General features: G+C 46.2%; 2 protein-coding genes across 4 annotated transcripts in view; one reads left to right on the top strand and one right to left on the bottom strand.

Moving 5' to 3' along the window:
- Usp47 (ubiquitin specific peptidase 47) overlaps window positions 1-8,717 on the top strand; it is an 80,954-nt gene extending 72,237 nt beyond the window's left edge. For 2 of the 3 annotated variants that reach the window (XM_040756257.1, XM_021230453.2), the window contains 8 exons: window positions 669-844; window positions 1,183-1,263; window positions 2,339-2,454; window positions 2,733-2,851; window positions 5,316-5,446; window positions 6,000-6,047; window positions 6,138-6,268; window positions 7,285-8,717. In XM_040756257.1, coding sequence (XP_040612191.1) covers window positions 669-844; window positions 1,183-1,263; window positions 2,339-2,454; window positions 2,733-2,851; window positions 5,316-5,446; window positions 6,000-6,047; window positions 6,138-6,268; window positions 7,285-7,459 — 977 coding nt within the window. In that variant the 3' untranslated portion in view covers window positions 7,460-8,717. The remainder of the gene's footprint in view (window positions 1-668; window positions 845-1,182; window positions 1,264-2,338; window positions 2,455-2,732; window positions 2,852-5,315; window positions 5,447-5,999; window positions 6,048-6,137; window positions 6,269-7,284) is intronic. The other variant, XM_005075670.4, reaches the window with a different exon arrangement.
- A 3,918-nt stretch (window positions 8,718-12,635) lies between these two features.
- Window positions 12,636-27,574, bottom strand: part of Dkk3 (dickkopf WNT signaling pathway inhibitor 3) — a 38,781-nt gene continuing 23,842 nt past the window's right edge. Inside the window, exons 5-8 of the mRNA XM_013117477.3 lie at window positions 17,858-17,950; window positions 16,893-17,037; window positions 15,887-16,043; window positions 12,636-15,043 (exon numbers count right to left, since the gene is read on the bottom strand). Of these exons, the coding sequence (XP_012972931.1) occupies window positions 14,827-15,043; window positions 15,887-16,043; window positions 16,893-17,037; window positions 17,858-17,950 (612 nt within the window). The 3' untranslated portion in view covers window positions 12,636-14,826. The remainder of the gene's footprint in view (window positions 15,044-15,886; window positions 16,044-16,892; window positions 17,038-17,857; window positions 17,951-27,574) is intronic.

The following is a 27,574-nucleotide window of genomic DNA, read 5'->3' as shown; positions in this document are numbered from 1 at the left end:
ATTTTGAGACAGCTGCTATAAATCTGGCACTATTCTAAAAGCTTCATAAATGTGTAAGCTCATTGAATTCCCGCACAGCACTGTGACACTATGCTTTCATCACCATTTTCTGTATAAAAAAACAGGGACATGGAAGCCAGTTGTACCCTGCATCTCCTGGCTAGTAAGCAGAGGAAGCAGTGGTGTGTGACCCAGACGCATGGCCAGAACTAGTACTGTGTGAAACTAGAAACATTTGTGTTTTAAGAGACTCCCTAGAACAGCAGTGGTGGGAGTGGGGGTCACCTGAAAGCATTGTAAAACAAAAGTATTCACATTACAATTCACAACAGTAGCAAAGTTACAGTTATAAAGTAGCAATGAAAATAATTTTATGGTTGGGGGTCACCACAGTATAGGGAACTGTGTTAAAGGGGCACAGCATTAGGAAGGTTGAGAACCACTGGCCTAGAGTTTGGTAGATTATACCTATTGAGTCTTGAGTCTCCCCCTGAGTTGTTTATATTTTGTCTTTTTTTTTTTAATTCAGTGTTGCTACCTAAGAATCTAGCCAAAAGAAGAAATACTTTTTCTTATTGACAGTATAATAAGAAATGTGGTCTGTTTTACAGCACTCAAAGACTGAGTTCACATTTTTGTTCCTGTTTTGTTTGTTTTTTATTTCTTAGGGTTGATGGTGCATGTTGATAAGAGAATCACCCTGGCAGCTTTCAAACAGCATTTAGAGCCATTTGTTGGAGTCCTCTCTTCTCACTTCAAGGTTTTTCGAGTGTACACCAGCAACCAAGAGTTTGAGAGCGTCCGACTGAATGAGACCCTTTCATCATTTTCAGATGATACTAAGGTTGATTACGATAATCCTTATAGAGTTAGTCCATTTTAAGTAATAGGTTTGAGAGCAGCTTGCAGTGCTTCCAATGAAGGTGAAGTAGGTAGCCCCAAGGATAGGTGGCTGGCAGCTACTGGGTGTTTATATTGTTCTTTGCTTGTTCACCCTACAGGTAATGGTTAAGTGTTAACTGTGTCAGTTACAGTTTTAGCGGTGGGGAATCAGAGGTGAAAGTGTACCTGCTACCCAGGAGCCCATGAGATAGGGGGTTGGGAAACCAGAAGCTAACAACAAAGTGAGCCTGGGCTGCCCTGCTGAGCCAGTACATCTAAAAGAATGTTCTTGATTCATAGATCACAATCCGACTGGGGAGAGCCCTAAAGAAGGGAGAATACAGAGTTAAAGTGTGCCAGCTCTTGGTCAACGAGCCAGAGGTGAGTGACACCAGACAGCAGGAGAGTACAATTGCCTACAGTAGACATAGATGGCTTCTAGTTGTCTCATCTCTTCTGCAGTACTCAGTTCTGCTGTGATAGTACACAAGTGACCTGTATCCAGTGAGGTCAGATTTACAAAACAGGCATGGTGTACTGTCACACTGCAGGAGTAAGCAGGAGTTTCCAGCACTGAAAGGGAGATAGATGTGTTTATGGTTGCCTTCTGGGAAGGATGGTACTGTGATACAAGCGGATGGCTGCTGGCCTATGGAGGTACCCTCTGTATCCAAGGTCATCATGGTTTTAGAGCCATCCCTTAGTGTTGTGTAACATCAGTTCCTGCAAAGACTCATTTAAACCCCATCAGTTAACTCTGTTAATCCTGTCTAGTATTCCCAATCTGTACATGAAGAACCTGGCACAGAGAAGTTAAATAACTTGCTCAAGGTCACAGTATGAATTCTGTATAGGCTCTCAGCAGGCTAGCTTAGGAAGTAATCAGAATATTTCAGTTTATTATAAGACTTAGGCCTAATTACCCAAAGGATGAGGAATATTTCCAAGTTGCTCATGCATATAGTGATGGAGACAAACCTGAAAGCTGTGAACTTTTTATACAATGCCTTTATTAATTGAACAGTGCTTTATCAATCATCTATCATTCTATTTTCATTCATATGCTTCTTCTGAGTCCTTTGTCGTGTTGGAGATTGAATGCACATTCCCTCATTGAAATCCATGGAACTGTGCTTCTTACTTTCAAAATTGTCAATTTTATGACAAAAAATGGAAATTTGAGTGCATTATCCTAGATTAACTGTCATCGTGATAACTCTGAAAGGAAGCTACTGTCACTAGTTTACAAATGAGAAAACTGAGGCATAAGCTATTAAGCAAGGCTCCTTACAGTTGCTGAGCCTGTAAGTTATGGAGCTAATGCTGAGAGCAAGCAGACAGATCCTTAAACTCTGTCTAGCCCTTCCTTGTCACACTGCCCAGAACAAATAAAATGTCTTCTTAACCCTTGCTTCACTGTGACACACAAGTTGTAATCGTGTGTTTATATTCTTAGCCATGCAAGTTTCTGCTTGACGCTGTGTTTGCTAAAGGCATGACTGTGCGGCAATCAAAAGAGGAACTAATTCCTCAACTCAGGGAGCAGTGTGGCTTAGACCTCAGCATTGACAGGTAAGTGAGGCCCCAGCACTGGCCCTTTCACTCTGCTGTGCCTTCTTTCCTCTGGAGAGTGGATTAGGACTAGTCAGCAGAAGTGCTAGACTGAATTTCCCTGGGGAATACAGAATGTCGTGTACTAGAGACATTGCTTCTGCATCACCCCTGAATTTTAATGAATAACCATTTATTTTGTACTTTGAATACAGTTCATTTTTGGTGTCTAATCAATGTAAATTTTGAATTCAATATTTCAATTTGTAGCAGTTTTAAGTATATTATTGCATTTTTAGGTTTCGCCTAAGGAAAAAAACATGGAAGAACCCCGGCACTGTCTTTTTGGATTATCATATTTATGAAGAAGATATTAATATTTCCAGCAACTGGGAAGTTTTCTTGGAAGTTCTTGATGGTATTATCGTTGTTTTTTTTTTTTTTGGAGAAATAAGTATCAATTAAACCATAGAGCTAATAGAAACCTAATCCCTTAGTGCCTAATCCCAGATTGTGCTGTGAGAAGTGTGCTGTATAGTGCAGTATTGTTGTCCTTGTCAGTATCAGGCTGTGACTTTGGAGACTGGTAAAATTCTTGCTCCATTCCTGAGATTCTTCCTTCTTTCCCAATCCCTAACATAGCTGCATTATTTATAGAAGATAACCCTTGTCTTTTGCCTTCTAGTATGTATTCTTTTCTCTCTTTTTCTCATACATAAAAATTATAATTTAAAAGTTTGATATGTTTTTGGTTCATTATGCAGAAAATTCTGTTGGTATTTTCTTAGGCATGTTTATTATTTTCTTTATCATTGTCCCATATCTTATGTTGAGAATAGCTACTGGAAATTCGTCAAAGATGTTGAAAACAGCTATGATACTGACCCAGGCTACTGCTGCTTCAGAGTGCTACCAACAAGACAGCTTAATGGCAAAAACTGTGTCTTTACTGAGGTCACAGGTCAAGGCATTAGTTGATCTGTTTCTTTTTTCTTGACCTTCCTGGGAAGGTGTATCTTCTATGCCACTCCCCTAGCTTCCAGAGCTTGGTGATCTAGCTTTGGCTTACAGATAGGTATTCTACCCCATCTTTCTTTTCTTCTCATGGTAGTCTCTGTGCGGTCTTGTCTATACCCAAACTCCCCCATTTTTAGAACACACTAGTCATTTTGAGTGGTCCACCCACTTACTTTAATTTGATACTATAACTGTAATATTGTTGCATTCTGAGTTATTTTGGGACTTGGATTCCTTGTCTGTTAGAACAAGCAGCTGAGCCCATGACAGTGACCTGAAGCAGTACTTGTGTCCACCATAATTTCCACTTTCACTTTTAGCACTGGGACCTACTAAATTCTCTTCTGAGAAGAGTAGTAGGGGGAGGGGAGTTGACTTCAGGGAGATCACATTGAGGTGAACAGTTAGCTTTGTGTTTTGGTGTCACTTTTGTCTACAATCTAGATAGTTCTTAAGAGAGTTCAGTAGCCCTTCTTACTAGCTGTTTCTAATCTAAATCAGCTTAACTTTAACTAGGTAAACTTCCAATTTCATGATAACTGGGGAGACAAAGAACTACCAGGGCACCAGACACATGCCGTATGCAGGTATTCTTGAATCTCTGAGGACTAAGAAAATAGTAGCCTTGTCTGAGCAGACTGAGACAGGATCATGAAGGTCACATAAATAGGCCAGTGCCACAGAAAGTGGTACTTGGAAGTGGGTACCATCATTGTATCATGTCAGCACACATTTTAATATCGAAATAGATGGATAAGAAATGAATCATGTGATTAAACCCCACCAACATTTATTCAGCCATAATTTACAAGCTGCTGTTAGTCTCTGGTGCTATAAACATGGATAAGCTAGAGATTGCCCACCACATGCGCAGTTTGGGAGGAGGAACGGAGCAGCAGATGTATCACTCTTAAGTTGCTAGTTGCTGAGACTAGCTAGCCACAATAGAAATTGTATATATGTCTACCATAGAGGTAAGTGACAGGTGAGCTGATTTTGACAACACTGAATTCTGGCTTCAATGAAAGAGGGATTGATGATAATTTGGGTGAATAAAAAGGATAGAATAAAGGTGTCTTGGTGGTAGTTTAGGTTGGAGTCCAGCTACTGGCACTGGAGGAGACTAAAGACCTAAAGGGAAAGTGACTGGAAAAGCAGTGTGAGACAGGAGTTAGGAGGAGGCAGTGTCAGTTAGGAACACTGATAGGCAAGTGGTAGCTGAGAGTTGTCTTCTGAGAGTGGAGGGTTGTGTGTGCATCTCCTTTTAAAGAAAGAACAGGAGCTGGAGGCATGGCTCAGCAGCCAAGTGCGCTTGCTGCTCTTGCAGAGGACCCAAGTTCTATTCCTAGCACCCACATGGTACCTCTCAACCATCTGTAACTTCAGTTCCAGGGAATATAATGTTCTCTTCTGACCTCCAAGGGCACAGGCATGTATATAGGCAGATACACATAAGACAAAGAAATACATATAGGCAAAATGTACATAGATAATGCATGTAGGCAGAATACCCATACATACTAAATAAATACATAATTTTTTTAAAGGGGGCTGAAGAGTTGGCTCCGTGGTTAAAAGATCTTGCTGCTATTTCAGAGGATTTGTGTGTGATTCCCAGCACCCACATCAGGCAGCTCACTACCTTCTGCAATTTCAGCTTCAAGGGATCTGGCACCTTCTGGCCTCCGTGAGTGCCTGCACTTACATAAACATATCCATACAGAGACACATACATAAAATCTTTAAAAAAAAAAAAAAAAGAAAAGGTAGGCCTTTGTGTTTAGTTAGGAGCTACAGGAAAAGTAAGATTATAAATAAGCCCTTAGAGAAAATATAATTCTGAGTATAATCCTGCGTGTCCTTAGGTGTAGAGAAAATGAAGTCCATGTCACAGCTTGCCATTTTATCAAAACGGTGGAGGCCTTCAGAGATGAAGTTGGATCCCTTCCAGGAGCTTGTGTTGGAAAGCAATAGTGTTGATGAACTTCGAGAGAAGGTAAGTTCATTTGAACAAAAGTAGCTAATACATGTTTTCCTTTGTTGTGTAGTAAGTGAGTACCAGCCTCTGTTGTCAGAGTCTTTTTTGGTCTCTGTCATACCTTGATACCCTGTACCACTAGGGTCTCTTAGAGCTAGCTCATTATGTTTTGAAATTACTTTGTTTTCATTTGTCTAGAGTAGGACCTTCCCTTTTCACTAGTTGGTCAACTTTGTCCCAAGTTTTTAAGATTAATTAAGTTATTAAACTGCTGTATGGCTAAATGAACAAAGGAAAGTGAATTGAATAGAGATCCTATTGTAGAGATTAGCTCAGAATAGAACTTTATACTTTTAGAAATGTGTGCATGTGATATGTGTAAAGTAGAGTCTGGAAGGAGTGTGCTAGCATGGGATTTACATCATGGGCAAAGAAGCAGGTTCGCTGTCTCTTCTGATTTTTTAAAATCAAATTTATTAGTTTTTAAATTCAGCTAATTTTATAAAAGATAAGATAAATTCTCAATAAAAATCATTTTAAAATAAACTTACATATGACCTTTCTTTTCTAGCTGAGTGAAATCAGTGGGATTCCTTTAGAGGACATTGAATTCGCCAAGGTAAAGCCTGAAAACATTTGCATCCCAGTGTTGGGGTACTGCAGATGTGGTTTGTGCTGTGACTCATTGAGTCATTCTTTTTCTCCTTAGGGTAGGGGAACCTTCCCCTGTGATATTTCTGTCCTTGATATCCATCAAGATTTGGACTGGAATCCTAAGGTCTCTACCCTCAATGTTTGGCCCCTTTATATCTGTGATGATGGCGCCGTCATATTTTATAGGTAAATGATTTTGCTGCTATGTAAATGATTTTTGTTGCTGCTAGTGCTGGTGTATTTGTGGTGTTGTACCTTCACAGTGGTTTTGACATAGCACCACTGAGCAGTAAAATACAGTGAGTGCTGCGCATTACAGCTTGAGGTTTAGACTACCTTAGTTAAAATCCTACCACACACCTGTGACCCCAGCAACAGAGAAGTAAATACAGGAGGGTAAGGGATCAGAGACAGTTTCTGCTATATAATGGTTTGAGTCCAGCTTTGGCTATGGGAGACCCTGTCTTAAAACTCTCCCCTAAAAATAACAACAGTAGGAAGTGAGGTAGGGCAAACAAGATGGCCCGAGGCACTTGCCACCAAATATGATCATGTGGGAATTCGGTCCTCACATGATGGAAGGAGAGAACCGATTCTCCCAAGTTGTCCTCTCATCTCAACAAACTGCCATGACACAGATATGCCCCTTCACAGTAGCACACAACAAATAAATACGAAAAAGAAACCATGGGTGAGGTTAATTATAATTGCAAAAAATTCTTTTAAACCAGTACATACAAAATGTTACTATAATGACATTTTAGGGTAGCTTACATTCTTTCATTTATAGATGTCTAAGAGATACTGTGTTTCATACTCCCAGCATGAATCAATGTGGACAAGACATACTGTAGGTGCTCTTTAGCTACCATGTTGGACAGTGCACATACAAAGGAAAATAGTCTTTGGAACCTGGAGGTCAAATCTAACTTTTGTTTTCCTAGTTCTTACCTGTAAAATGGTGACCATGCTGTCTTTCCTGAGAATCCAGGCTACTTCATAGAACTATCATCTGTTATAAGTAGATGTTCAGTATTATAGATTGTATTACTTTTAAAACTCACATGAAATGATTTTGTGCCATTTTAAGAAATGAGTTCTGTGCACATGTGATTCACATTGACAACCTAGTACATCCTGGTGTATGAGAGTGAACAGGGTAAGTGACCAACTGATCTAATGCCTTTGTGTTTTACATAAAGGGATAGAACAGAAGAAGTAATGGAGTTGACAGAGGAACAAAGAAATGAACTGATGAAAAAGGAGAGCAGCCGACTGCTGAAGACTGGACATCGTGTAACATACTCCCCTCGCAAAGAAAAAGCACTCAAGATCTACCTGGATGGGGCGCCAAATAAAGATGTGGCTCAAGACTGACTGCCAGTGTAGCCTTTCCCTGAGGGTTGGTTTAAGTAGATGGTTCACTACTTCTGGGTAGTGCCATTTTGGCCGGACATGGTTGGGGTAATCCCATGACACCAGCACTGATTGGACCGCCCTTCACCAATCAGAAGCTCAGTGCCCAGTGGGCCACTGTCTTGACTTGGAATCATGTTGTGCACTATGGTCAGATGTACTGTAAAGCCAAGGATGTGCAAAGAGAAACAAGCAAAGCCTGCTACTATGAAAGGGATGGGGGACGAGTAGATTCATTGATTTCGGACAAATGTGCACATAGCCGCTAGTAAAACTAGCCTGAAACAGGATGCTCATAGCTTAATAATAAAAGCTGTGCAAAGGCCATGAATGAATGAATCTTCTGTTTATTTCATTGATACACACATTACCTCATTGACAGTTCTGAAGCAAATGCAACTGTGTTGACTCTTGGAAAGCAGCAAAGAGGAGCTGAAGGAGGAGTTCTTAGAACCAGCATAGCCCACAGAGGAATTAGGAAGGTGTGTTTTTATTTTGTTTTATTTGTTATAAAGTAGTAAAACCTTAGTGATACAGCCCAGTATCTGTTTCCCTTAGGCCACTCCCAGTAGGTGCACTATGGCTGCTGAAGGTTTGTGATTAGAACCAACTGTACCTAAGCTATGGATGTAGAGAGTGTCTCACTACTTCACTCAGCATGTAAATAAAGGGATCCTGTTGAGTTCTCCTGGCTGCAGCTCCCCTGTTTGCCATGGTTCTTTGCCTCTCATTCGTCATGTACATTTGTGTACACTGAAGCTCAGCAGTCTGCCCATGTACTCCTCGGTGAGATTCCATAGGATGTATTTGCTCGTTAATGAGGGTTCTCTGTTCAGTAGCTTCAATCTTTTCTTTGTACATTTATTTTCAATGAATTGATTCAAGTTTGGGTCTTCTAGAATGCTTGTAAAGTCCCATTTTAATTTTTAAGAGTCAATTTGTAGTTCTGTAGTGTAACTTTGGGGAACATCTGCCCATAATATGGAATAAAGTTTCTCGGGGGCCTTGGTGTAGACTTGGTGCCACATGATTCATTGCAGAGTGTGCTAGAGTCAGCAGGCTTCTGCTCTGCTAAATACAACTTCAAAGAACACAATTCTAAATGAACTTTGAAATACTATCTAATTTATAAAAGTCAATAAAAAGGTTTTGGTAAAACTTTTTCATGCAAGATGCTGTTTACAACAATGAACACGCCAATAAAACATTTGTTCATGTTGCTGTGTTATTTGGTCATTAAACTTCTGGGGGCATGAATCTGAGTTCAGAATGAATTTGTTGTCTTTAAATGTGGCACTTTATTACCTGTATAGCATAAGTATCTCATTCTCTGATGAAGTATATTTATAGTAAAGTTCTTCAGGGGATCCTATTTCAGAATCAGATTTTTACTCTTTTTCTTCCTAAGAAGTATTTAATGACAATATTAGCAAGTGTTGACTCTGGTTTCAGTATAATTAAGATATTCCATTAATATCTTAAAAGTCTCTTGGGTCTGGTCCAGGCCTGCTTACTTGGGACCTGGGTGTCAATCGCCTCCCCAAGACTGGCTTTCTAACAAGCAGAAGAAGTTGGTAGAGTGGGCTTGCTTGCCTTTCCTCTGGTTTGGCATAGTGTCCTTAGTGGCTGGCACAATTCTTCTCATTTGTCTGCCCCTTGGTGTGTGCCTTCTGCTCTGGGTCTGTTGTTGCTGTGTATGAGTCATTGCAAGCATATTGCACATACCAAAAATAGAGGAAATGCTTCATAGAAAAGCTTTAAGAGCTAGTTTCTCAGTGCATGGGAGTGAATGAAAGCAAGAAGTGGGAAACTTCACAGTAAAGTCGCTGAAGTGGGAAGCAGCCCCTTTGGGCTTCAGAAAGCTTGTCTCTGAGCTGGAAGCAGGACATAGGAATTGAATTGTGACCATTCTCTAGGGGTCTCACGTTCTGAAGGGCTTTTTATTAGAGCAGTTGTGTCATCACATACTCACTTTCAGAACTATGTGGTCGTACTTCAGAGACCCTGGCTAAGGTAACGAACATTCTGGTCAAGAAACCCACAGCTCTGGTTTCATGGCAATTTAGCAAGCCTACGGGAGGAATATGTGTAAGGGACAGTAATTGTGATGAAGTGAAAAGGCACCTACACTAGAATGTTAATGCCTTGGAAAGTATGCTACAATTAGGAAGATGGATGATCCCAGGCCCCAGCTAGAAAAAGGAGAACCATTTTTTGCCAGCCATGTTGTGAGTGTATATGGCAGCACACCCATAGTCAGAAGCAGAAGGCAACCTAATGCTCTGAGCTACTTGAGAGTCCAGCATCACAGCAGTGTAGTGGGCCATAAGTCTGTACATGACCTGTGACTCTGAAATGCAGGAAGATCCTTTGCTGGGTTCTAGGATTTTGCCATTGAATTGTCAATCTCCCTCTGGGCTCATCTCTGCTCAGTAGTGTAGATTATTATTCAACCCAAACAGTTCTATACAATTTTTGAAAAAACTACTTCGGTCATTGATAGTCTTATTAAAATGCCATGAGTCCTGGAATCAAATGCAAAATGGTAAACATGGAGATTTCTAGGCAGTTAGAAGGTGGCCTGTGTCCAATTTGCAAAGGAGTTCTTGGCTTAAAAGAAGGTATTAACACCTCAGCTGAGTATATGTGAAATTTAAAGATGCTCCTTCAGAGCAGCCAACATGGGGGGAGCCATCATTCCTAGACCTATGTTGATTTTTTTTTATAAGTTGGCTTTTGGAAGCTACGAAAAACACTGAATTACCTCAATAATTCATTGATGCCTATGATCATTTAGAAAGTGCAGCTATCAATAGGGTTAAGGTAGGAAGGCAAAGGCATTGAGAGAGGTATGTCATCCCTGCCACTTCTACTAACCTCCCAGAGAATTGATCATGATCAGAACTGGGAACTCACTGGTACCCCCTCCCAAATTACTGGAAGATAACACCCCTTTATGCTTTTGAGTACCACAGCTTCCCCATACTGTACACTTTTCCAGCTCACATTGCTTGGGTAGCATGCTTAGAGCCAGTTTGTGGAGATACACGGAAGCCTGCCCCCAGTGACTTCCTCCAGCAAGGCTGCATCACCTAAACCTCCACAAACAGTATCACCAATGGGGGACCAGGTGTTTAAATGTCCAAGACTATAGGAGACATTTCTCATTCAAACACCCACTCACCATCGCCACTTGCTTGTCTTTGAACACTGTCTCTGAAGGTTGTGGGACACCAGGGAAGTGGAGTCTTGCTGGTGGAAGTGGGTGGGCCTTGAGGTTTGCTCCACCCCCATGCACTTTTAATCCGCGATAGGAAAGTCACATGGCCAGTCATCTCACTCCTGCAGCCATCGGGAATGATTCCTTCAAACTCTAACCTTTTTCTCCCTTAAGTCATGCTTGTCAGGCATTTACAGTCACAGAAATAATAGAAGTCATACAGAGGCCATCAGTCAAGGACTGCCAGACTAACAAGCTAAGAAGTGGCTGCTAGCTGAAGGGTGGAGGGTGGGGGAAGTCAGCCAGCAACTCCCAGCTTCCCCAGAGGGCCTGGAAGTCAGAGACCTCATCTTATCTGGAGCACCTGTCTTGGAGGAGGGGGACTCTTTATGCTCCAGTTTCCTTTTCACACAATAGGGAAAATCCCTTCTTGGCAGCTTGGTCCTTTGCTGGGATCACTGTTACAAATGCAAACCTTCAGCTCCTGCCACTGCTTCCCCGGCAGGAAGCAAATCTAAGAAAAGAGCAGGCAGAGAGTTAAGAGCTGTATTCAGCTCAGCTCTTCCCATAGTCTGTAACAGTGGTGAGGTGTGCTCTCAGTTAAGCATTTGGGCTCTAGGAAGGGGACCCTAAGTCTCCTTCATTCACTGAACTGGGCTGATACATGGTGGGTATCCAACAGGCTGTTTCATTTGTTTTTGAATACTCTAAGCATTTCCTCACACTTTACTCGTGTCTTCCGTGATGAGCAAAGGGGTCAAGACCATGATGATGAAACCCACACAGACAGCTGACCAGATAAGGGGGAGCTCTTGAATCCCAGACTGATGGTTGAGAGGCCAACAGGAGACTGATCCAGACTCCATGAATGTAGTGCCAGGGAGGAGGCCACAGAAATCACTGGGGCCTTGGTTTATCAATGAGCTTTGGGAGCCCATTCCAAATAGAGGGATACTTTCTCATCCTGGACACATGGGGAAGGGCCTAGGTCCTGCCCAGGATGAAATGACAGACTTTAGAGATCCCCCCCCTCAAGGAGGGTCTCACCCTCCCTGGGGAATGATGTGGGATTGGCTGGGGGGCTGGGGGCCTAGTGAAGGGAAAAGGGAGGAGGGGTGGGAGAAGGAGTTAGGACTGACATATGAAACATTCATGTTTCTAATTTAAAAACATTGAGGAAAAAAAAATCCCATTCATCCCCAACCCCAGGTCCCCCTGCCACTTTCCCAGGAACCCATTTCCATGACAGCCCTCCAAACTAAGCACTCTGTGGGGGCTCCTCCAACTCTCTTACAGGGTTGACTGTTTTTTGTCACCTCTTGGTCTAGCTATGTCCTGCCTTCTGTGAAGATTTCAGAGCAGGGACTCTTATCTGGGAACCAACCCCCAGGGCATATCCCAACCCCTGAGTAAGCCTTCTATACATAGCTGCCAGGTAATCCATGAGCTAAAGTAGCCCTGGTAGGTTTTGACACTTAATAAAGAACACCTCTGTTTTTGATAGTAAAATAATCAGTGTACCTTGATGAATAGAGGAAGAAATCAGATGAAATGACATCTTTTGAAGCCCCATTTCTTCATCTGTTAATAATTCATGGAATTCAGAGTCATTGCCTGCTGCCCTGTTGACCTAATTATACAGTAACCTCATTAGTCTTTACAAAGCTTAATAGCGTCACAACCCTGTTATGGACCAGGTAAAGCATCCACCTGCCCAAAGATCTATTTGTTAAAGGCTTGTTCCCCATGGCACTTTTGGGAGTCAAACAATAATCTGCTTTGTCAACCTAGGTATTTTAAAACACTGTGTTGTTCATTTATTCTGAATCTTAGTATTTGTAGCTAAAAGCATAGGATACAGCAAATCCTAACCAGCACAGGTTTTAGTGACAAATGGGCCCATACCACAGACATAGGTGACTTTATCAAGTACTTACATTTATTGTTTTTCTAAATGTTCACATTTCTTTACTGTGATATCTTCAGATAGATTCAACAGCTTTTAAGTGGTATAAGATGCTATATGAAAGGATTATTACATAGACAGAAATTCCATGTCTTGGAATCAAATGGATTTTGAATCATTTAGGAGACACACCTCTGCATATGTCTATGAGGGAAAGAGTTCCCAGAGTACCAGCCGAGGAAGAAAAACTTGCCCTTATCATGGATGGCATCATCCAATGGGCTGGGATCTCAGAATAAATAAAAAGGGGGGAAGGAGAAAGCCAAGTCCTAGTATCGCCCTTTCTCTGCTTCCTGGTCCTCAGAACTGTGGGAAGCAGCACCACTCTCTCCCCTGTGCCTTCCCTGCTGCAAAATGAACCCTCATCCCTCAGGTTGCTTCTTGTCCGACATTTGGTCACAGCACCAAGCAGAGTAGCTAAAACCAATGTGACAGAGTCTTCTACCCTTAAAGGGTGGGGCCTTTTGAGTGGGTTCCAGGTCCTGGGGGAGGGTTTTATCCTTAAAAAGATTGCATGCTCCTCTTTCCCCATTTCAGCCAGGAAGGGAATGGCTTGACTGTACCATATGCCTCTCCAGTTTCAAAGCAACAGGATTATGATTGAAACTTGAAATGATGAACCAAAATAAACATTTTTAAATATATAAATTAATTACTTCAGATATTTTGTTAGAGTAACAATGCTAACCAGAGCCCAGAACTGCATTTGATTACAGAGAGCCTCCAAAAGAAGACTCAAATATTCCATTTGTTCCTTCTGTTCCTTCAGGAGGCAGCAAAGTATTTTCTCTCTTAAAACAAATTCCCATCCAGACATGGGTAAGAGTTCCAACATATTCTAAAAGAGGTGAAATGCAGATGCCTGCCTGGAAAATCTGCTTCTACGGAAATATTTTTTGTCTCTTTATACTACAGATTGTTTTATTCTATTGTTCTGGATGAAGGGGGTTTATATTTGTTGAAAAAAAGTTCAAGAATTATTAAAGAGTATCCAAAGTGATTTATGCATATCTTTGAGTGCAACACACATGTTTATACATAATTTAAAACTCTGAAGAAAGCATGCTTACACAACTGTGTGCAACTTTAAATTTAATAACTCGGAGTGAAGACAGGATGGAAACAGTTCCTGCAGGGCACCTGAAACCATCATCTGAGGCCTGACACCCAGCCCAGCCTTCTGTCTGGACATCATAGCCATGCTTCCCACAGCCTGGCTTGGTTCTGATTTCTCTGTTATTGAGAAAGGCCTTCCATTGTTGCTAAGCGACCTTGCAAACTTCACTATAACCCTGGCTCTACAATTACCCAAGTGTCCTTCCTGTGAATTAATTTACACAAATGGTCCTCCACTTTCTGACTTTCAGAGTTATTGAAGCAAATGACAGAGGGCAACCTCTGTACCACTGCCTCCACACTGCTACTTCTAACCTTAGAGGGACATGCAGACTGGCCTAACCTTAGTTCCAGGCATGCCTCGTATCTGTAAAAAATAAAAGAATTTTTACTCTCCTTTTGGAAGAACTGTTGGTGGCATCGGGGCTGACGCTGCAGTGTGTGAGAGAACGTGGGACTTAGAGAGAAACGGCGTCTGGTCTGCTCCCGGGCCGTGGTGAGTACAGTGTGAAGGGCTGTGCTGTAGTGAGGTAGGAGGAACCGGAAGAAAGGACATAAGGATGACTGTGTGGGAGGCCGCAAGAGCAGCTTAGCTCCTGTGCAGCCTCTGCCTCAGCCCGTGGAAGGACCATAGGACAATGGTGATAGCTACATTTTGCCAGGTCCACATTTGCAAGCCAGGCACCCTCCTCCATGTGTCCCCCCAAACCATCATGGGCAGACTTGGCCTCTTTCCATCTTCTCCCTTCAAACAAACCTCCATTCCATGAAGAACAAAACAGGGTGCCTGGCACTGGTGTCGGGTGGCTCACGGCTGCCCTCATCCACCATGTCTGTCTGCCAGCACCAGAGCAGCAGGGCAGCTGAACCAAATGTGCTACACTGTACCTTGTCAAGCCGGAGGAAAAGCTACTGGGAAGGAGCTGTGGAGAACACCTGGCCAGCCCCACACCTACAGAACACTCCTGGGGAAATAAATTAGCCATTTCTATTGCACATCTACCAGCAGCTCCGCTGGATCTGGGTCTAAATCTCCTCCCCACCCAATGACTCCTCAGGGATGGACTCCCCAAATGCCATCTCCCGGGCCAGACTCCGTTCCAGGTCCTCCAGCTCCTGGCGCACTTCCCCTATGAAGCCACCATCTTCATACTCATCAGGGGTCTCCCTGGGCAGCAGACTCTCCTCATTTTGGTCATGGCTACTGACGAAGCCTTGTTTGCACACGTACGCCAAGCTGTGGCTGGGGAAGAGGGTTCAGGTTTGGTCAGGGTTTGGTCAAGGTTTGGTCAAGGTTCTCTCTATTACCCTGGAGAGCAAAGCCAGGCTTGGAGCATGTCAGCTCCATGTGAAGCCATGGGCTGTGCTCTCTGTGGGCCTTCAGGCCTCACTAATTCACCACTTCCTGTCAGGGTGCTTTCTGTTAACAGTTTACTGAGGAGCCAGCTGGGAGAATGTCCTCAAGGGGCAGTCACAGGCCTGCTCTTCTGTGACTAACTATTGGCTTGTCTACCTAGGAACAGGCCCCGATGATAGGGACTTGGAAATTCACTGCCACACGGAGTCCCCTCAGCCCTCTGCCCATTTGGGTTCCAAGCAGAAGGCACAATGTAACCCCACATCTGCTGCACACACGGTGGCCTTGGGCCTCTGTGGGAGAGGGGAGGGGAATTCTGTCTGCCTTCCCTGTGTCCCCGATTCTGTTAGAAAAGAAGGGTGAGTAGGGAGTGCGGGCAGGACAGAAAGAGGCAGAGAACAGCCCTGTCAGCCCTGGAGCTTCAGCTCCAGGAGCCTCTAATACTACAGCTGCCTTCCACCCCTCTTGCCTGTCGGCCTCTCCCACTATGATGGTGTGGTCTGGGCTCATTCCCTCCACACCTTCTCCCTAGGGCACCTAACTGGGAAGCTTCAATCACTATCTAACAGAGTCCCAGAGTCTACAAATCTGATGCTGACTGGACCCCTCCATCCTAGTGACCGACAACACCTCCAGTCACACCTACACTGAATCGACCTGCTTTTGAGCCCCTCTGGACGACATTTTGCCTGCTTTCAGCCCCCAGTACAGTCACAGAAAGGACCTCACCTGTGAGGCTGGCAGAGGAGTCCACTGGCACAGGGACATCGGTCCAAAGCACCTTCAGGCTCCAGTTCCCAGGTGATGAGGTCCAGCAGCTGGCTGGCAGGGTCATGGCAGAGCTCCCCCTCCACGGGCAGGAATGTGCACACAGGGAATAGCAGGCCTGGAGCCAGCCAAGCGTCACCATGAGGGCAAGCACGGAAACAGACACAGGCTTGCTCTCCTCCCTCAGCCCCAGGTGAGGTCAGAATTAAAGACGTAGGAAGAATGAGAACGGCAGTGCACATTTGGGATGGACCAACCGTGCGGACTGGAGCAGTTACAGGGGGCTGCCTGAAGAGAGGAGCTGGGTTTGGGGGGTCAAGGCACCTGGGGAAATGAAGGTGTGAAATCAAGGCCCTCAACAGGAGCAGCGTGCCAGGAGGGGCCTGGGTCAGCATAGTGGGAAGAGATGGGCCAAGGAGCAGAGATAAGAAGGACAGAGGATCTGGGTGGACAAGGCCTTGAGGGTGGGAGATGACAGAAGCTAAGGGGGATCCTAGAGGAGCAACCTCTAGAATGTTGTTCTCCAAGCAAATCATGGAGGTGGCAGGTGCAGGAAGGAACAGTGTGGAGCTGGGAAGACGGAGATGCGGAGGCAGCTGAGAACTTTCAGACACACTCCTGGCAAAGGAGAGGAGAGGTTCTGGGAACTGAAAAGAGATCCACACAAAGAACCCAGGCAATAGTGGCTTTGTGAGGTAGGAGAGGAGCTTCTGGAATCACACCCATCTAGGGATGCTCTTCCAGTCCTGGACTCATGCATCCTAAAAGAACTTAACTTGCATAGTCAACAACTGAAAAAAAAATGAAGCAGGCACTTAACTCCCTGCTCTAGGAAAAGGCTATGGTCTGAAACACACAGTGAAGGCATCGAAGACGCTGAAAAGGCGTGGGTATATTCTGAGCCCCAGCAGACCCTCCTGGAAGATTGGGACAGATTTCCCTAGCAGCCACCCGGGAATCCACACACCTCTTTGGAAGGCACAGCACAGGCCAGGCTGGCAATCCCTCTGGTTGTCACAGATGGTCCCGTTGCTACCTTTGCTGGCCTTTTTGGTGCAGTGACCCCAGACACACAGCTGGTCTCCACAGCACTCGCTGTCTCGAGTACATAGCTGTAGGAAAGAGAAAAATACAAGGCCCAGGGGCTTGCTGGGAGCAGGGACCCAGAGACCCACAGGGAATGACAATTAAAGAGCAACAAGAGGTCCCCAGGACTATGCCCTGTGATATGGGTTGGCCTGGAAGGACCACAGCAGCTGCTTCACCATGATGGAGCTGAGCAAGGTCAGAGGGACCCTTTATTTTTCAAACTTACTGTGCATTTTGTTGTTGCTGGGGTTTTTGGTTTTGGTTTTGGTTTTTGGTTTTGGTTTTTTGTTTGTTTGTTCGTTTGTTTTTTACTGTCAAAATAAGGCAAATGGCAAGAGTTCATGAGCCCATCACTTGGTCCAAAAGGCCTTCTGTGTGGAGCAGAGGGTTTCCTTTGCTTGAGGTCATGTTTCTCTCCAGCCTTCCCCTGGCTCCTCCCTCTGTACTGGCTCCTCCCTCTGCACATGTAGTAAGCAGACTGGAAGCTTTGGGATCTGGGAAGCAGCCCAGGAGGAAAGAGGTGGCCCTTCCCTTGTCTGGGAACGGCATGTGTACACTACTGTGTCTGCTGCTGTTCACTGTCCCAGAATGAACCAGTACAGGGCCTCCCATTCTCTCCTCCTTTCCCTACTTTGCTACCCATGAGCCACACAATGTCACCAGAGATTATGGGGTGGAGTGGCTGCAGGTCTGCTGGAATGACATCCTGGTTACTCCAGGAATCAGTCCCTTTGGGATTCCTCCCCATCACTGAAAGGCTCTTGTAAGCAGCTGAGCTGAGAACCCCTGGGACTTCTAATCTTCTCCCCATGGCACGGCAATGGAGACGACTGGTATCTTTACCATCTGCTGGTCCCGGCATGGCTGGCAGGTGTACTTGAAGCTGGAGAACTGGCAGTACCTGGTGGGCCCACAGTCCTCATCAATGATACATTCCTGGGAGGGTAAGAGGGACGGTCTTGTCAGTAGCACGCAGAGGTGTAGATCTGCAGTGCCCTGGAAGCGCAGCATCCAGATTCATCCCTGTTTTGGATGAAGCACTGGCCCAGAAGTGTCTGCTGGCTCCAGGCACACCAGAGCCTGGCTGGGCTGGTGCCTGTCACCTACCCGTCACCTGCAGTTCACATGGGGTCTATCTTCTCTAGATCTCAGGAGCCTTGGGTCTCCCATATCCATCTGTGTTCAGTATTCCCCACACCCAGGGCAAAGAGCACGGGGACTCAAAGTTGCTCATACATAGAGCACATGGTTTTAATAAAAGGTGCTGATGAGCTCCAGGCCCTGAGCGACTGCTCAGGAAGGGCTGGAGGCCAGCCCCAACACAGCCCCTGCTGCCTAGGAAGATACCAGAGACCACCTTCCTTGGCACTGGCGCTGGAGGCCACAGGCCTACCCATAGGGGGACCTACACAGGCCCCTGGCTTCTAAGGAGCAGCCAAGAGGCAAGATGAACTTTAAAGTGGGAGTCGGATGGCTGGAACCCCACCCTCCCAGTCCAGGGCCTTCTTATGGCTGTCAGCTCTGTTTAGCTAGGAACATCTGTCCATCTGAAAGTCAATCTCAGCCATAGGAAGGGGGGCAGGAGAGGAAGGAAAACATGCAAGGACATCATTCATCACCCACTTCCCTAGGACAGACCTTCCTAACAAATGGCAGCTGGGGGTTACTTCTTCATGTTGGGCAATGGTGGCCCAGAAAGGACACAGCATCATGTAAGAGATACGGCTACATCAGGGTAGATGGAGTATTTTCCACCACAGCCCTTGAGTGGAGGGCTCAGGGCTCCAAATACAGTCATCAGAGATGAGGAGAGCTCTTGGGGGCCTGGTGTCCTAGAATGCTGGCAAATATTCTAGAAATATCTCTGTGAAGAGTAGGGCCTACCTCATCCCCATCTCAGGGCATCCTCGATCCTGAAGCCCAGTACAGAGTCCTACATGACAAAGCATGGTGGGTCAGGTGTGAACCTCAGTGCCTGAGAAGGTCTCAGCTCTACCCTGAGTTGAGGAAACTGCATCAGTGGGTACCTAGGGTATCTGGGGGCCTGTAACCCTGAACATGTGCAAGCTGGGTCTCAGCAGACAGTCTCTGGCTCTGTTAGTATTACTGAGTGCTATTACTGGGAAATAGCTGAAGTCCTTGACCCAGGTCTGAATGTCTCCTGGCCAACCCTGCAAGTCTGAGGAGATGGGCGTTTGAGTCAGGGCAACTGCAGGCCTAGTACTAAGCTAAGGCCCCACCAGGGGGAGCTGGAACTGTGCTCTGTTCACCAAGCAAGGCTCCCAAACCAGGAAGACAGAGTCACCTACAACATCATCTCACAGCCCTTTCTGAAGGTGTCACTCTCACACACCAAGCAAGCTCTGGGCTCTCTGGGGGCTCACACCAGAAAATTATCTACTGCGATTTCCCAACAAAACGCCAAAGGAGATCCCACTACCTGACACCCTAAAAGCAACCTAATGTCTCTCTCCTGCACATGGCCCAGGAGTCCTGTCCATCTAGCTCAGAAGCTACAGGTCCCTTCCTCTTGCCCACCAGTGTACTGGGCTCTGTATGGAGCTGACAGCACAGTCCAGGTCTTGCCAAGCACAGCAGGTGAGCGCCTTTGTTCCCCCTGGCTTGCTCAGCTCAGCAGACTAGAAATGTCAGGGGGGGGGCACCACTCTGGCTTACACCAGGAAGAAAACAGACTTTCTCAAGTCAAGGGGCTGAGCCTAAGTCTGCTGGGCCCAAGACCCCACAGTGGCAAGAGAGGTCCATGAGGATGTGAGTTGACTCTGTATCCCTAGGGGATTGCATCCAGCATGTTCTCTGCCTCCGCACACCCACACAAGTATAGACTCCACAGATGCTCAAGTCCCTTATATAGGACATAGAATTTGCATCTGACCTCTAACCTATGCATTTCCTCCCACATGCTTCTTCATCTCTGGATTTAATACCCAATGCCACATGTATACTGTGAGAATCGTGGCTACGTTGTACTGTCTAGGGAACAACAGCAGAGGGGAAGGTGTGCGTTCAGTACAAATGCTATTTAAAAGAGGCTGGCTACGGGTGTGGACCCGGGAGTGCTGAGGCTGGCTGTAAAACACAATGTGCCCTTCCTGGCACCGCACCACACCCTCCCCTACACAGGCCACGGGATGCTGCTGATATTTCTTCCAAAACCTAACAGCAAGAGAACAGAGTGGGAGGGGTGACATTTGGGAAGGAGGAAGAAGCAGCAGGCACCGGGGACAGAGATGACTGTGAGGAGGTCTCTGCCTTCAATAAATTCATAATTCAACCATGGGAGGGAACAAAGGAAAAGAAGAAAGGCCAACACAGGACACCTCAGCAGCAGGTGCAGGTCTCGCATAAGGAAGAGGCCGGGTCCTTTAACCTGAATGGAACAGAGAAGGGAGGGCTGATGTGGCTGAGAAATACAGTTTCTCTTTCCAGTGCTACATCTGATCTACAGGGTCCTAAGTACCCAGCTGAGTCCAGGCTGCCAGAGGGGTTGAGCGAGGTAAGAGGCCGGGTAGCTGGGAGTCCCAGAGGCTCTGCTGCTTCCTGTCTACAGACATAAACTCTTTCTTGGTGCGGGGCTTTGATTTCCAAGGTCTGCAGGCTCACCAGCCTCCTATCTCTTCGACTCTAGACCTGAAAGCAGACTGCCACTCAGAACAGAGGCTGAAGGCCAAGGTCAGAGTGAGGAGCTCTGGGCCTTGGCTTGCTGCCCAGAAGGAGGCATAAGATAAAGAGCTGAGCACCTATCCTGTAGGGGTTATCCAGAGCCAGCCACCTCAACAGTATACAGGGCTCTAGCAGAGCAAGACCTTGAGTCCTCACAACAGCATAGGCTTCCTCTCATACCCTCAACGTGCTTAAGATTCCTGGGAGCTGTGGTTCTCAGAAGAGAGAGAGAAAAACAAAAACAAAAACAAAAACAAAAACAAAAACAAAAAAAACAGCCACACTGGTGATGAAGGCTCTATAGGGTAGATAGATTCCCTGACCAGACCTGAAGTGATTGTGGAGAGTCAGAATGTTGCAGGTACAGATTGTCCTGGGCTATTTTGGGTCCTGTAGCTATCCCACTGCTATATTTTTTGACCCATCCCTGTGGTTTTTAGGCAAATCTTTTTGTAATGTACTAATGGACCCTTAGCCTCTATTAAGTCATCAGATAACAACCAAGGCCTATAGCAGGTATTTCCCAATTTGCTGTAACTCACTGATCCAATGTACCTCTCAATGTACATTTAAATTACCTTGATTTATGATTTTTTCTGATACTAGAAAAAAATAACCTTCATGAAACCATTACCACATTAGAACACAGAATTTATGGTAATCTGAATCCTTGTGGCTCCCAAATAAACTTTTACTCCCTTTTAGGTGATAGCTGTTCTGTTGTTTATTTGTTTGCTTTCCTTTTTTGGTATCAACATTCCCACCTCAGTTTTAAGGCCTTAAACCTATTTTTTTAAAGATTTATTTATTTATTTATTTATTATATATGCAGACAGGCCAGAAGAGGGCATCAGATCTCATTACAGATGGTTGTGAGCCACCCTGTGGTTGCTGGGAATTGAACTCAGGACCTCTGGAAGAACAGCCAGTGCTGTTAACCTCTGAGCCATCTCTCCAGCCCAGTTTTAAGGCCTTAAAGGATCAGGGTCACCCAGCTTGCCACGAGTGTCTCTTCATCTCTGTGCACATCTCAGCATGGCCTCCCTTCAGTACCTTCCCATTTCCTCTACCTGAGCCTCAGCCAACGACAACGACACCAGCCTGTACCAGGGATGACACAGAAAACCAACACTGGAGGCCCCACGCGCCAGGAATGACAGGAGCAGCACAAGGCTTCCAGGCTTCTGTGCAGCTGTAGCCATGCCCTGTCTGCCTGCTGTGCTCCTCCCTCAGCCTGACAGACATCCCAGAAGCTGGTCATGGCCTGCAGCCATTCCAAGGAGGCAGTCTTTGTTGTCGAGAGCTATGTTTCGGAAACCAGGCAGAATGCCTAAAAGTGGCACTGAAAGCCCTGTGGACTGAGCCAGAACTGCCTGGAAACTGCCCCAGTGCCTTAATGAGACCCTGAAGGAGTAGGAAATGACATAGCAATCACTTGGAATCTCTATTAAGCTCATAGTTTATTAGCAAAGAGATCCTAGAAAACGAAGGTCAAAAGCCCAGGGTCGAAGGGCAGCAATGGGTCCCTGCACAGCCATTTGGAGCCAGTAGCAGACTCTCAAGTTCGGGCTTCAGTTTGCAGACAGGAAAGTAAGCCTCAGAGCCTCAGGTCAAGATTTAAACACAAGTCCCTCAGATTCTCAGGGGATCACTCTGTCTGCTGCTCTTAATAGTCTCAAAATGCCCCATTTGGGGTCAGCAAAATGGTTCAGCTCATGAAAGTGCCCACACACAAGGCTGATGATCTGGGGTCTGTTTAAAGGTGGAAGGAGAGAACAGACTCCACAAAGTTGTCCTCTGACTCCACACTCATGCCATATCCACCTGCACTCTGCACCCACAATAATAACCAATAAATAAAATGTGAATGCCCCACCTCGGATTTGCTTCACCAGCCCAAAATTTCTATGTTGACGTCCTAGTCACCGAATACTTCAGAACATGTTCTAGAGATAAGGTCCTTGCAGCTCAACTAATTCAAATGAGGCTGTGAACTGGACTCCCTAGGAAAAGCCTCCCCTGGGTTAAAGACACTATAAGTTAACTAATTAGAACTCCCAGGTGTGGGTATTAGAACGTTCATACCTCAAGTTAAATTATCTTCGACTGTCTACCTCTGTGTCTAAGCTAACACTCTTGTGACTGTCATCGTATAGTAACAGTCCATGGCCTCTCACCTCCCATCTCCAGAGCCCACCAGGGCAGGAGCACCACTGAAGGATCACGAAGACTCCAGCAACCTGCTTCACCTCACTTGGTGGACCTCATTTAGTAAATGTACACTCTTTCTACTGAATGACTAACAATGTGGGGCTTCCACCAGGGCTTTGCCTGTCACCACAACTCAGCTTCTGGCTTCATCCCAGAGCTCTCTGCTAGCAGACAAGGACACCAGAGAGGATGACAAGGACACTGAAATGCAGAAAGGACCCAAGGTGCATACATCAGCTGACCAAAGATGACAAGCAGGCAACAGAGGGCAAGAAACTCTGTGCCCCACCTGTCACCTCCCACTCATCACAATCACACCTCTTTCTCTCCCACACTGAGCAAGAAGCCCTGCTTTACACACAAGGAAACCTAGGCAGTAAGATCTCAGCCTCTTGTCAAGGTCACAGGTAAGTGGCAGGGGCAGGCAGGAGGCAGGAGGTGACATGTGAGGCAATGAGTGTTCCAGAGAAGGTATCCTCTCTACTGGATGCAAGAAGGCAGGCTTCTTTAGCCTGGCCTTGGTTCCAGGTGCCCAGGAGAACGGTGGTGGCCCCATTCTTCAGTTGATTTCCATGTTAGCAAATTCTAAAGTGTGTGTGTGTGTGTGTGTGTGTGTGTGTGTGTGTGTGTGTGTGTGTGTGTGTGTGTGTGTGTGTACATCTGTATGTGCTGGGTGGGTATGCGGTGGCCTCCAGATCAGTCTTTCCCCACTACTAAGAGCTTTTTTTTTGGCCTCAGAATGAAGCCAGATGTAGGAGCCTGTAACAAAAACCTGCACATCTGTCTCCAACATAGTGGGGCGCCTTCAGTCTTTCCCAGAGGTGGGGCTGCAAGCTGTCTACCAACTCACAGTTTTGAGGCAACCTCACCCAGGGCTCTGGCCTGGTCCCTGCTATAAAGACAGCCCTGTGGAAAAAATCTGGGCAGGAGTTTGGGGTCCATGCCAGCCGTTATTATTGAACTGCTAGCGTCTGCGAAAGTCTGGGTGGGTAGCCTGCCAATTCTCCCTCCCCTGCATTTTACAACCAGAGGAAGAGAAGGGTGCCAATCAATCCCCACCCCAGTGAGACTCACCCGCCATCCTGGACTTGGCTCAGCACCCTGAGGTAAGGAGTGCACCCTGTCCCAATCCTCAGCCTACACATGGCTCCTGTCAAAGCCTCCTTCCCATCAGCCACAGATCTTAGGTGGGGAGGGCACGCCGTACAGAACAGCCCACATCAGGACCTGATCCCACTGCCTGGCCATGAAGTCCTACCCGGCCACCCCGCCCCCACCTCCAGGGCTCACATTCTTCAAGCCTGAGTCCTCCTTTCAGCACTTCCTCTGGAGAACTGGGCCAAGATTTGCTCTAAATGAAGCTTCTTCCTGGTCCTCAATCTAGTCAACTGACTGCTGGCCGCTCTCCCTTTCTCCCTCCTCCCTGCCTCTCGCTCCCTCCTCTCCTCCCTTCCTGCTTCCCTCCCGTCATGATGTGCAATCACATATGTGTTCCTTGCCCTGAGTTCTACTTCTTCACAGCCCCCAAAACAACTCACCACAGACCAAAACCATGAGCCAAAACACACTTCTTTCTTCCTTTAGAATTCTTTTCTTTTTTTTTGGTGACAACAAACCGACACCCTGGGACAAAGGGGCAAATGATGCCAAGGAGAAGCCCTCACTGCCTTAGGCTCTCAATGTCTGTGCACCCACCCCACCGTGCTCCCCCACCCACAGCAAGCCCCCCCCACTCATCCTCCCTTACAGCAGTGGAGCTGAGGTGAGCCTGGTCAGGACTTCTCAGGCCCACTCTCATGCTGCTGCCTCTGTTCAGGGTCCCGTCTGGGATTCACTGCTATGAATTCTAGCCTGCAAGGCCCAGCACAGCTCAGAACCATGTGATCAGGAAGGTTCAGAAAAGGCAGAGAGCCAAGTTCTTGCTGGATTCCCGGTAACAAAATCCAGACCTGGGTCCCTAGAGAAGGTGTTGAATACCAGAGACAAACAGGGAACGACAGGCTCTGCTCATCTGACCCTCCCAAAGGGGTTCCTTTGGAGTCAGTTCCTTCTAGGGACAGGGCTTGGGGGAGGGGCTCTGACTGGGGTTCTCAGATTCAGGCATAAAAGGGGGTTTCCACACATGTAGCAGAGGGATTGTTCTGAGGCAGGGCCTGGGGTATACTAAGCTGACCTCAGACTTACCGGTTAGTCAAGAATGATCTTGAACTTCTGATCCCCCTGCCTCCACCTCCTGAACTGCATCACTGTTACAGACCTCCAGACCTTAGCACAACTGACACTATGATGGGAGTACCAGTCGGGCCTCCAAACCCAACACATACACAGCGATATCCATCAAAACGAGAGCAAAGACCTAATCCATCAAAGTCCATGGTCCTGACTGAGTAAGTCTCTAAATGTGCTAACCTTGCTTTTTGGCTTCTGTAGTTCTGCTTCTGGCTGACTGTTCTTGCTAACTGGGGTTCGTCAACCCAGGATTGGTTTTTTGTTTTGTTTTTGTGCTTAGAAGCTTACCCTGAGAAACTCAAGACTAAGTTCTGCTCCAGAACACTCAGTGTTGTCAACAGACAGCTGACCACCCAGTGTAGTAGCCAACCAGCTGGTGAAGACTCTCTACTTTCCTGAACCTGTGTCTGTGTGGAGTTCTCTGGTGGGTCCCTCACAATGTGGCCTAGTTTATATGGCTCTGGGGATGGGATGCAGGGCGAAGACTCCAGCAACTCTACAGCTTCGGCTCAGTAGTGAGGTTAACCATTCTCAGAGAGGGTCCTCACTCTCCTCAGGTCATATGTCTGTTCTCCAAATAAATCAACAACAAAGATGTTGACCTCCAGCCACTAGCCACCCCCTTACCCACAACTCCCTCCTCCTACAGCCGGAGTCATCCTCTAAAAACACAAACCTAATTATGCATGTCCCTGAACATAATTGTTCTGAAAGTCAAGGCTGATGGCCCTGGAGAAGGCTTAACATTGGGCTAATTCAATCAGCACATAATTGGAGGAGACAGCCTCCTTCCAGGCCTCAATAACAGCATGGATCTGCAATGCTGTGTAAGAAATTGATGTGACAAGGAGAACTCGAGTGGAAAAAAACAGCACTTCCCCCAGTGACCAACCAGGAAGTGTGGAGGGGGGTGGGGGGTAGGGCTGTGGTTCTAGAGCTGAGGAGTTGTCTACCCTAAGGATTCCGAGCTCTGAAACTCACAAAGTATGGGTCGGCCATTTTACCTCCTGTGGCTTTAATCCTCACTCACTCAGCAATCTGTAGAGGGACAGCCTTGCATCCTTGTGACTAACACCAGATGGGGGCAATGTGGATGGAACCCTCACATTCCTGTCACTCAAAAGAGGTGCTACTCGCCTTTGCACATTAAGGACCTGGATTGCTGGCTGCATATAAGGTCAGAGTTTGCTTAGCAAAAGGGCTGGGATGTCCAGACTCTGGGTCCACCCAGCTCTGGGGACCTGGGCTCTGGCAAAGTTCATGGAGGTAGAGTCTCTGCAAACCTCCATTCTGAAGTCACCACCTACCTCCCCCTCCAGTCATGGACTGGAATCCAAACTCAACTCTTGACATAGGTCACAGGGCCAGTTCCCCACCTGCTGCCCTACCTGCTTTTCTGACCTCCCCAGGATCTAGATTTCCATGTCAAATGAGGCAGAGTGAAACTCAAACAAAACAATACAAAAGGAATCTCTACCCAGTATAGCTTCTAATACCTGTGATATCAGCTCTTTGGGGGCCAAGACAGGAGGATGCCACAATTTTGAGGCTATCCTGGGCTATATAGCGAAACCCTATCTCAAAAATCCCAAAACATAAAAACAGAAGTCTTGACCTTTTTTGTGATGTAGGCTCTTTGGCAGCTGGCTGGAGCCTGGTGACCCTTCTCAGAACACTGCAAGTAGGTCAATAGGGGAGCAGATGAAATTACAAGTGGGAATGACCCCACCTAACTAGAGTTAACAGAGTTGCAGTGTTTTATGGTGTGTGCTGGATAGTAAAGTCCAGTGACAGCTCTTCCTTCTGAAGTAGGGTTGAGCACAAGTGCTGTTTGAAAGTGGCAACAAGCCCTGGAGAGGGGGCGATCAGAGGCTTGGGAGCTTAAAAGGTTATCCTTGGATTCATAACTAGTTCAAGGCCAGCCTATGAAAAGGGTGACTCACGTGACAGCACTAAGAAAGTACAGGGTAAGTGTGATGGCATTGGTACCCGATTCTGTGTGACTGGTGGTCTCCATTTAAGTCAGTCAAGATTGGAGAAAATAATTTAAAAGTTAGAGAAGCTGTGGAGATGGCTCCATGGGTAGAGGATTTGTCATGTGCCAACATGAGAACCTAAGTTTGACCCTCTAGAAATCACATATAAAACTGGGCGTGGTGGGGCTTGCCTGTAATGTCTGCACTGGAGAGGCTGAGTCAGATGGATCCCTGGATCCCAAACAGCCAAACAGAACTGGTAAACTTCAGGTTCAGTGAGAAACCCTGTCTCAAAAATAAATAAAAAGTGGGTGGAAACAAAGACACATTTTTTCTGAGTAGGTTGGGAGGGTGATACTTGTGGGTACCCATGATTCAGAACCTCTATTTCCATGTCACCATCCTTTAGAAACATACCACAGGGGGAGAAAGCTCTACAGGTTAAAGGTGCTTGCTGCCAAGT

Source organism: Mesocricetus auratus, unplaced genomic scaffold (assembly GCF_017639785.1).
Source record: "Mesocricetus auratus isolate SY011 unplaced genomic scaffold, BCM_Maur_2.0 Super-Scaffold_4256, whole genome shotgun sequence".
Taxonomy (NCBI): Eukaryota; Metazoa; Chordata; class Mammalia; order Rodentia; family Cricetidae; genus Mesocricetus; species Mesocricetus auratus.
The sequence above is the reverse complement of the archived record's forward strand: the minus strand, read 5'-3'. Positions and strand labels throughout refer to the sequence as shown.